The sequence below is a fragment of the Acartia tonsa genome, chromosome 11 (assembly GCF_053477335.1).
Source record: "Acartia tonsa isolate MP-2025a chromosome 11, ASM5347733v1, whole genome shotgun sequence".
NCBI lineage: Eukaryota > Metazoa > Arthropoda > Copepoda > Calanoida > Acartiidae > Acartia > Acartia tonsa.
The window spans coordinates 32,301,929-32,312,051 of NC_137270.1; the positions used below are offsets into that span (position 1 = coordinate 32,301,929).

The 10,123-nt window shown below is 31.5% G+C and overlaps 2 protein-coding genes across 2 annotated transcripts; one reads left to right on the forward strand and one right to left on the reverse strand.

Moving 5' to 3' along the window:
• The first annotated feature begins 1,679 nt into the window (after positions 1–1,679).
• On the forward strand, positions 1,680–9,826 carry LOC145331245 (uncharacterized). The gene is made up of 9 exons (XM_080175862.1): positions 1,680–1,746; positions 2,873–2,952; positions 3,668–3,768; positions 4,017–4,067; positions 6,924–6,997; positions 7,854–7,927; positions 8,451–8,499; positions 9,168–9,249; positions 9,749–9,826. Exons 3-9 carry the CDS (start codon positions 3,700–3,702, stop codon positions 9,824–9,826), a joined length of 477 nt encoding a protein of 158 aa, XP_080031988.1. The 5' UTR covers positions 1,680–1,746; positions 2,873–2,952; positions 3,668–3,699.
• LOC145332233 (uncharacterized) lies at positions 4,527–6,288 on the reverse strand. The gene is made up of 4 exons (XM_080177187.1): positions 6,106–6,288; positions 5,512–5,576; positions 5,266–5,323; positions 4,527–4,890 (listed from the first exon to the last, which is right to left on the reverse strand). Exons 1-4 carry the CDS (start codon positions 6,220–6,222, stop codon positions 4,597–4,599), a joined length of 534 nt encoding a protein of 177 aa, XP_080033313.1. The 5' UTR covers positions 6,223–6,288; the 3' UTR covers positions 4,527–4,596.
• Positions 9,827–10,123: the final 297 nt, after the last annotated feature.

Sequence of the window (10,123 nt, forward strand, 5' to 3'; positions counted from 1 at the left end):
AAAATAGATCAGCAGTTCCAATTAAGATGTATAAAATAAGAGTTAAAAAGATATATGTCTATGCATTTTGAATCCTTTTTAAAGACTAAATGAGAGAAGTGTTAGAAAATTGTGCCCCCTGCGGGGTTTGTTACTGCCTATATCCTCTTGGGGTTGGGGGGGAATTAGCATCTTTATATAAAAAGGGGGAGGTGTTTAAAGGGAATCTTTAAATAGACAAATATAGGTCATATTTATCATTTGCAGTTTTACAAATTAATACATATTATATAAAAAATACTGCTTTGAATATGTTTCACGTCATGCACTTTGAAAGAAAGAACTTTTCTCTGTGTGGACACTTGCTGAAGATTTCATTTCTGGTGTTTAAAGTTTGTATGTTAGATTTGAAAGCTTTCATTATTTCGAAGCTTTCTGTCAAGCAAAGATTGCATTTTTGGAATTTTGATTGTAAGGGTTTGCTAGTTTTTCAATTGACCATTCAATTTTATAGTTTGTGTTTTTCTGTCTTTGTCTTTTGATGAAATCAGATAGCTTTGTGCAAGCTGTGTCTCGTGCGAAAGAGGTTTTGTGCCTACTATATCTTTGCTTGAAAGTTGCAGAGGTTAGGCCAATATATTGATGTTGGCTCTGGTCTGAATCTAGTGTCACAGTGGCTTTATAGACCATGTTTGAAGTTTTGCATTTACCATCCAATGGGCATGTTTGGGGTTGTCATTATAGGATATACTTCTTTATTTAGACTTGATTTTGTCATCTTAAGTAGTAGGAGTTTTATGTTTGTTTTTTAAGATCTCGTTAACATCTGAACCTATTGGAAAAACTCTACACAAGGCCTGTCATACAAACGGACATTTAAAATTAAATTTGATTCAATACCATTAAATTTGTTTTTAGAATGAAAGTTACTTGTTCATAGTTTGACGCAGTGAAGTTTAATTACCCAATAAATTCTGATCATAATATGCATCCTAGAGTTAATTTCAATACTTGTACAGCTTTCAAAATAAACTCTAATCATAGTACGGCAACCTAGAATTAATTCTAATACTTTTACAGCTTTTAAATAAGCTAACATCCTAAATCTTTTATGCATTTTAAAATCCTTAAACGTTATGTTTTTATTATTAAAATTTTTAGCTTAACTTGTTGTTTTTTCGTAACCAATGGACAATAGTATCCTTGCCTAATTTGTAGGTGTCTAAAAAGTTAATCATGTCGCATTACAGTGCAAAACTTTTTCATGATTTATAAAATAATTTTGTTAAATATCAATTTTTGAAATATAACATAGTGCCTTTCAAATAACAAATCAAATAAGAAGCGATCAAATTTTAAAACGCGAGAAAGTAATTTTATATCAAATTGAAATTTATTTAAATTTATTCAAAATTTTAAATGCAAATTTTTATTGGATTTATGTGAAAACACACAATTGTCGTCAATTTAGGTTGCTAAAATGTAACTCATTTATTGGTCAGTTCATTCAACCAATGAGAGGGTAGGTGATGGGGTAAAGGGGGTTGATGTTGGGGTATTGTCTTTATATAGCTGTGGGTTTTACTTTATTGGAGAACATAAAAATCTGGTGTAACCATCCAGGTAATAATATATCCATTTTGGTAAAATAAAATTGGTAATATACTGACATGTAGTATAATATATAAACATCTAGAGAGAGGAAGGTTCCGGTGGAATACCACACAATTTTCCACAAAATATCAATCTTTCTGAAAATGTTCAAAGGTAAAGGTTTTATGTTATCAACAGCTTTGCTTAGGTCTAGATAACAGATTAATTATAATTAAAAATAAGCATGACAATTTTTTTCACTCAGAAAAACAGCAATAACAATAAGCTAGTTTAAGTTTTTTTTCTGTAAAGATTTTCAAACTGTTATACAATATTAAAACAGTAAATCCTTAATTATGTAATATTTGAACTACTTGGCTAAGGCATAACACATTATGACCAATAATTTTTTAACCGCTCTTTATGGATAGGTGATCTAAAAGACGAAAGGCGTTAAATAATGTTTCTTACTGCTGCTATGTCTGGTGCACTTATAGTTAGAGTAAGAGCAATGACTTGGATCAAAAAATGTGCAACTCATTACCATGCACAGCTAGGACTTCTTGATAAATCGTGAATCAAAGAGTTTGCTTTCTAAAGAGCGTTTGAAAACATAATTATGCACTAAGAGATATAAGTTTTCCGGAATTTTAATGTAGGGAGGAGATTTGAAATCTGCATCAAATTTTAAGGATTTTTTATAAAATTTGTTTTTTGTATAATTCTTTATCTAAAAGCGGAAATACATTTTAAGTTAATTAATTTTGACCAATAGGATAGGTGGATTTTAAACTACCTGCGCTCTAATTGGTTGAATGATGTACGACATCCAATCAGAGCGCAGATTTATTAAATCCACCAATCACGGATGCCAAAATTAATTAACTTAATTTGTATTTCCGCTTTTAGATAAAGAATTATACAAAAAACGAATTTTATAAAAAATCCTTAAAATTTGATGCAGATTTCAAATCTCCTCCCTACATTAAAATTCCGGAAAACTTTTATCTCTTATTATGCACATCACCAAGCAAGATTTAGTTCAGATATACGCCAAAAGTTCTTGTAGTGTATCCCGTCCTCTATAGGCTATTCAATGTTCAAAGAGTGGCTATTGCATGAAATGATTAAATTAAATTTTTATATTCCATCAAGTACCTAGATATAATAATTATTTATGTTTAGGATAAAATATTTCCATAAAGACGCAGATATCACCACAGACAAAATAGCCATTAAGACTCTGTATTACATATTAGGGTCTAATGTACTATCTAGTTATATTATGTCTATTATTTAGGATAAAATATTTCCATAAAGACGCAGATATCACCACAGACAAAGTAGCCATCAAGACTCTGGATCACAAAACTTTTCACGAGGAATCAAAATATACTTTCCAGTATCGCATGTAAACAGATTAATATCCGGTGGATTAGAACCGGTTCTCAGCCATAATGAAAAATTATGTATAGCATCATATTATGTCTAGTTTTCTGGGGCTCTGGAGGGAAATGGGGGTGAAAGTCGACCCATAATTTTTTACTTTATTTTTAAAAAGAAAAATAATTGATAGCGGGTTGTATTTTTCTAGGGGCAATTTCTCTTGGGAGAGTATAGATATACCCTCTCAATAAAATAATAATAATTATTCCCTGGACCTGTATGAAGCTTCTCTGTAATTAGCGAGGTTTCAAGCAATATGTGAAGCAAATTTTGAGTGTGAAATAAGTGTATTTCCCCAGGTATTAGGTATAACCAACAAGCGAAATAAATATAAAACAATATTTGGGGGGCAAATGGAGAGGTCGTCAATTTTACGACTTGCTGCCCCCAAACGACAGCTGAAAAACACGTATAGGTTTCGTGATTTTTTCCCGAATTAATTTCATTGTTGATATAAGTTGGTATTTCCCCTTAAAAAGGATGACAACGTTGATAAATAGTGAAATACAAAAATTATGGATTGAAATTCGGACAAAATAAGTGCATATCAGTGATCATAAAAAGAAGAGAGAGTCAAGATTGATGGACAGAAGGACCGAGCAAAATTTATCCTGTATGTTTGTATAGAACCAGTATATTTTGGGGTAATAGGATCCTGACGAGAGCTCTAGTGATGGAGATATGGAAATTACAGAGATCTTTTATGCAAGCCCAGAATGTAGTCAGCTTAACTCTTCATGTATTGTCAAGGTATAAAAACAATAAAATACAGTAATGGATTTAGAATACGTGGATATTGTTGTCAATTTAAGTTGCTAATACATACCTCAGATATTAGTCAATACGTTCCGCCTTGGGGTGGGGAAAGTTAAAGTAATTACATTACAACAGGGTATCATTACATTAGCAAGCTGTGAGAAACATTTTATCAGGGTATTGTCTTAAAAGATCAATTTCTGTAACTGTATGTAATTTATTTAGGTATTTTATTATTTCAGAGTTCCAGATGGGATCATTCAAGAATAAGCAACTCCTGCCATGTTTACGAGGTATTATCAACTTATCAATATGTATAGAGTAGCTTAGTTACGATTAAAAACAAAGGAAGACATTATACCTCGGTAGCGAAGCACAAAAGCCATCGACAAATTTTAAGTTAACTTTTAAGCAAACGTTCAGTGGTCTTGAATAAAAGACAACTGAAATGGAATTCTAGAGAAAACCAGAAAATATATCTTAAATAGGAGTCGAGAAAATGATATTTTCTTTGGAGCAATAATCTAATTTTTGTACTATTACCTTTAAAAACTTTTTAAACAGCTGTTCTAAACCAGTCAAATTGCCATAGATATAAGTTCTTAAAATGCTCTTGTCTGAAGGAAATGTTTCAAAAAATCGGAAATCTGCCTTAAATAGCAGCTAAGTAAATCCATTTTCCCCATGGCGTTATGGATGGACAGACAAAGTAAATTATAGAGTAGCTGCGTTACTATTGAAAACAATATTAGTACATTACAAGTCATTTATTCAAATTTTTAGTTATCACAGTTAAATTTTACACATATTAGGTCAGGACGATTAAAATTGAATATCACTATAGTATGTAGCATAGTCGCTAAGAATAGTGGCTCTAAACCTGGCGATTCCGCGGTTTTTGTAGTTCACATTGTTGGCCACAAAAAAGCTAACTCTAGTCTTGGGAGAGGGGTCCCTGTGGGCCAGGAATGCCGCGCCGTTCTGACACTCCATCTGCTTTATCTTTCTGTTCTGGTTGATCATGGGGAAGGTGATAGGGTCGAATCCCATGGTGTAGGCCGCGTTCACCTCCAAGGCAAAGCCCTTGATCTCCTTGGCCATTCTACCTGGCACTTGCTGAAAATAAATATTATAAAAAACGAAACAAATACTTAGTTTTCAGTATCGCTCAAACCAGTTTCTTATCCAGTGGACATTAATCGGATTCGAAACCATACTGTAAATTTTAAAAAATAAATGGAGCCGTAAAACCACTTCTTTTGGTCAAAGATATTAATAGCGTAGCTTATTAAAAACAGGAATATTCCTATTTAGGAATTAAAAATTCAAAATTGGTAGAAAATTTAAGCACTGGTAGTTTTATCAAGCAATAAAAGTTTAATTAAAGTCAAGCAAAGTGCTGTGGATTTCATAATTATTTAAAACCCTATGCCCCCTCTTCCTGGCTGCAACCATAAAAAGAAAAATTGAAAGGGCTATTAAATCTCTTACCTTGGCTTGAATTATAAAGAACACGCCATCTGGGGGGAGGGCAGCAAATTCTTTGTTCCTGACAAAAATTCGGAATTAAATTGAATAGAAAAAAATTATTAAATTAGTTTTTAAAAATATTTTAAGCGCTTTAGGATATCTGAAATGTTAATCTTTAAGTTGTATTTTTCAGAGAAGCCTTATAGATTACTTTAAGTGATTTTAGGTCACCTAAAAGAAAGAGGTGAAACATCTAATTTTACTTACAAAGGATCAAGCAGTCTCTTCTGGTTGAGCGGGAACATGTGAACCTCAAAATGTTCTTTCCAATCCTAAAATTAAAAGATTTCTTTGATATTCACTAGCAATAATAAAGATATAACTAAATCCGTAGGTAATACATTCTAAGAGATTCTGCAGTCATTTTTCCACTCATAGTATATGCATATAACAAACTTTTAAAGGATAAGATATCTTATATAATAATGTCAGTTGAGGTTAATGTAGTTTAAACACACGTTTTAAAATAAGAAAATAAACTGAAATAAAAAACAGAAGTGAATTCTTTAAAAAAAAACTTTTGTCTCACTAAATCAGTTTTCCCCTCTACATTTCTAGCGAGCAAATTTTTTTAAGAATTCACTTTAGATTAATATTTTAAAAATGTTTTGATAAAAATATCCAATAATAGCTTTAAGATTAACTAATATATTACCAATTATATATATCAGACGTAAAATTATGATATCTTTTTAATTGAACTTCAGGCAAAAATGAAATATCTTCATTTATGAAATAAAGCTTACAGAAATATTAAACTAATATTAAAAGAAAACACAAAAAAAGTAAATAGAGACTTACCCCCTTTTGTGCCTGCAGGCCCGAGTGCCGCGGAGTCAAAGTACAAATCGGCGGACCCATTGGCAAACCATTTACTGCGGTCAAAAAGTACAACACTAAACTTAGGATCTTAATCATGTTGATCAACTACAATAATTTTAAAATCAAGTCACAGTTGCAGTTAAAATAAATTAGAAAATAATTGCAATGTTTTAAGTCCAAAAACAGGTTTTTGAAATTCAATTATAAAATTTTGAATTTAGATATAATTTTTTAAAGAATAAATTACCAAATAGATAACGTGATTTTTTATCTTTCATTAAAATATATTTTTGAAATTTGATTTAAAATTTTACCCTCTATTGCCGACAACAGATTTTGGTTAATGTATGCAGTATTTTAATTTTTAAATTGCAGCATTCAAGATCAATGATGTTCAAGGAGGGAGGGGGCGATGTTTACCCCTCCCCTCAATAAATTTTGGTTTGAAATCAGCTGTTTGGTTTATTTAGGAGGAATTTGAATTACAACCCCGAAATATATTTTCTTTGCTTGAATGACTATAGCTACATTAATTTACAGCTATTTACTTGTTTTAAATGCTAGTAACAGCATGTGTTTCTGTCTTTAGATCAGACTTTCGCCAACCGCTGACCCAATATGGTTCTTCTTTACAGTAATGCTTCTTATAAGTCCATTAAAGGTTTATAATTTTTATAGGGGAGGATACCCATCGTTCCTAGAAAAAAAACTCAAATTAACAGTAGAAGGTCGACATAGCCTTCTCTTTATACCTCATAATGCCTCTAGAGGCATCCAATCTATCTATATTTGTCTAGGATTTTATTGATGTTGAAGAAAAGGACGAAGCTAAAATATCTTGTATGAGGACTAAATGGGTTTCCAAAGCCAGGTATTTGTTTTTCCAGCAGCAAAGATATTCTATAACTTAAAGTAGTATGGTATTTTGTCTGTATCTTATGATCTCACTAACCACTGAACCAATTGGGTTCTTCATTTTAGAGGGTTCCTGGTTTGGCTTGAGGATATTCTATTTAATTTAAGTCTTGGGATGGTTTTAGGATATTGTTCTGCTCTTTTCTCACCTTTCAAATACAGAGCCCTTGAAGGTTAAGGACACATTTTTTTGTCTGAAGCTTAAGATCTCGAACATTACTGGTCAGATAAGTTTATACTTTCAAGGTAGATCAGTGAATGTCTTAAGATAGTTTTAGGCTATTTTTCTGGCCAACATATTTCTCCCTTAGAAGCTATGGGCAAAACAACTAGTTCTATTGTAAGGTGTGTTGATTAGTTGGGTGTTATTTTCATAATTTTTGATACTACAGTTAATAGATAAAACAAGAATTAAACTAAGTGTATATAGTAATAAGATATTTGTGTGTGTGTGTGTTTGTAATTGGATGAACCAATTGTTTAGACAATGCCAGATATGTTGGAAATAGTCCCAGGAAAGGTTTTGGTCTCTAGGGGGACAGGCTCCCCTCCATATCCGAAGATAATATACCCCTTTTAAAAAATTTCTTTTTTTCAAAACAAAAATAAATCAACAGTTCTCGAAACAAATCCCCTAGAGGCTGAAGGCGATACTGTTGCATTAGAAAAAGTGACAATTCAAGGACATTTCCGCAACCGTATGTTAAAGGACACATATTTTAATAGAAACTAAATACATTGAAAAATCACTAAACTATTGGAGATATGACATAATCAAATAGTTTATCAATTTTGCATTTTGTTATTTTTAGGTTCGATGATGCAGATTCTGTTCCATTTTATCTTCAACCATTCAAAGTTGAGAAAAACAATATGACATATATAGGTAAATTGGCAACTTTCCCAGAACCCCCCCCCCCCCCCGCATATTTTTAATAAATTAAAAATGAGGGAGGGGGGAGGTAAATTTTTGTGTATTACTGTTTTACTTCAGGTCAAATATAGGTCCCTTAAGCTTATGCAGGGCTCAGCAGCTGGGACTAAGCATCAAATTCAAATCCGTCTGGATGCTTTGAATTTTTTTTAAAAATGGAATGCCATAATCGGGTGAGGTTCAGACTTCCAGCTGATTTTTAAAATTGTATAACGTTTAATTCCCTGAGGCTTACTGGCGGTTAACGCGCGGCTGCAGAGCACTGCAGGTTAGGGAAAAAACTATCCTTCCTCCTTATTCTATTTTTATAAATTATGTGGAGGGGGAAGTAGACACTTTAAGAGAATGATACTAGCTGTATTAAAATCTACTGTTCTATTTTCAAAATAATAATTATCAAGCTTTAACAACATTAAACATACTTATCATTATTACATCAGTTTAAAATTTTATAATAATTCAATTTACAATCAAGGGTATGAAGTGAGAATGCAATATGTTGAATTTCATTCCGCTAGGTTTAGGTAAATATTTTAAATTTAATTTAAACAAGGATGACAATATTGATAAGTTGCGAAGCATAAAAAGAACGAACAAACAAAGTTAATTACAGAGGAGCTTCGCTACTAAAATTTATTTTGAAATTTCTATTACGATAAAATAAATGTTTCAAAAACTTAAATTCAATACTTAAAAATGTTATAATTTAAAATTATAGAATTTGTTTGACGTTATCTTAAAATTCTCTCCTTAGTAGCGAAGCTACTCTGTATGTCACTTTGATCGTCTATCTGTAATTATGGAAAAATATACAGCAAGTTTTTTTTATGAACATTCCTCTAAAAAAATAAGCATATAATATATAAAACTTAAAGCTTTAATCTGTCTAAGTGGTGTGTCTAAATAAATGTATAACCTAATTTCAACTGCTGTTCTATACTTATTATAATCGATACATTTTTACTTGGATGTTGCACCAGATTTTCATGTATCAAAGAGATGCTCGCAACTGGTTAAAATAGCGATATCCCCCATCCATCTTTGACCCATCCCTTCCCTGCGTACTGGATGAGCGATTTGACCAGACCAATAAATGAGGCCTATATTAGAAAGGTAGACCCTTGTCAATATATCCACGTATATCCTATATAATTCTTATTATGGATGTTGATTTGATTTACTTTGATTTCAGGTTTTTAAATCTTCATTATTGTAACAAACCATTCGGAAAGATTCCACAGAAATGTAAACCAACATGTATGCGGGTGGCTAAGGTAATATACCAGGGGTCCAAAGGGATAAGACAATAGACAATAAATTGTTATACATCCCCAACCAAAATTGTCCCTTCTGTAGATTAAAATTTATGACTAAAACGTTTAGATGCTTCTAAAATAGCCAATCAAAATTTACTAAAAGTAAACAAAAGTTTCTGTGCCAGCAAAGAAGCGGTTACAAAAGATTGGATACCACTTTGATTAACAATCTAGTGTCCCCTTCCTCCCTGAACCAGCCAGAAAAGGAACAGTGAACTGTAAATAATCCTTCCTCCCAACTCGTTCTAAAATTGAATCGCTTGAAATTAAAGGAGAAAAGATTAAATCAAGAAACATAAAACATTGATTAAAGTAATAATTTTAATTTTTCTTCAGTATTTAACTTAGTCATTAATTATAATTATAATTTATGGAATGATTAATTAAACTTCGAATTTTGACAGTTAATATCAATTAATCAACATTTATTTATTTTATTAATTCTTGATTTTTATAGGCTAAGAAAAGTCAAATAACAGATTCTCGTGCTTATTTCTCGTACAACTGTGAATTGGGGGCTACTCAGGAATTTTAATACTTAAAACTGTTTTGTTAACCACTAAAAATTTACCATTGAAAGGCAGAACTATTTTTCTTCTACTAGTGACTTCGCACATAGAAAATATTGGCTTGCTTTTGAAGGTGGGTGGAGTTTTTGCAGAATATATAGTCCCAAGACTTTAATTTATTAATAAAAATAACTTAAACCATATCGGAACGTAAGTGATTCTAAATTATAGATAACTTAATCGATTCCTGGGTTTGTGAGATCTTAACAGACAAACAAAATGCTTGATTTTATACTCAACAAAATATACCATTACGGCTAAGT

Bases quoted from the DNA above. Each gene is read 5' to 3' on its own strand.
- LOC145331245 (XM_080175862.1), top strand. From the start codon at position 3,700: ATGGAAATTACAGAGATCTTTTATGCAAGCCCAGAATGTAGTCAGCTT. The intron at 3,769-4,016 runs GTATAAAAACAA...TTATTATTTCAG, and splicing joins ACTCTTCATGTATTGTCAAG to AGTTCCAGATGGGATCATTC. The intron at 9,250-9,748 runs GTAATATACCAG...TGATTTTTATAG, and splicing joins CATGTATGCGGGTGGCTAAG to GCTAAGAAAAGTCAAATAAC.
- LOC145332233 (XM_080177187.1), bottom strand. From the start codon at position 6,222: ATGATTAAGATCCTAAGTTTAGTGTTGTACTTTTTGACCGCAGTAAAT. The intron at 5,577-6,105 runs GTAAGTCTCTAT...TTTTAATTTTAG, and splicing joins GCCTGCAGGCACAAAAGGGG to GATTGGAAAGAACATTTTGA. The intron at 5,324-5,511 runs GTAAGTAAAATT...AATTTTTGTCAG, and splicing joins AAGAGACTGCTTGATCCTTT to GAACAAAGAATTTGCTGCCC.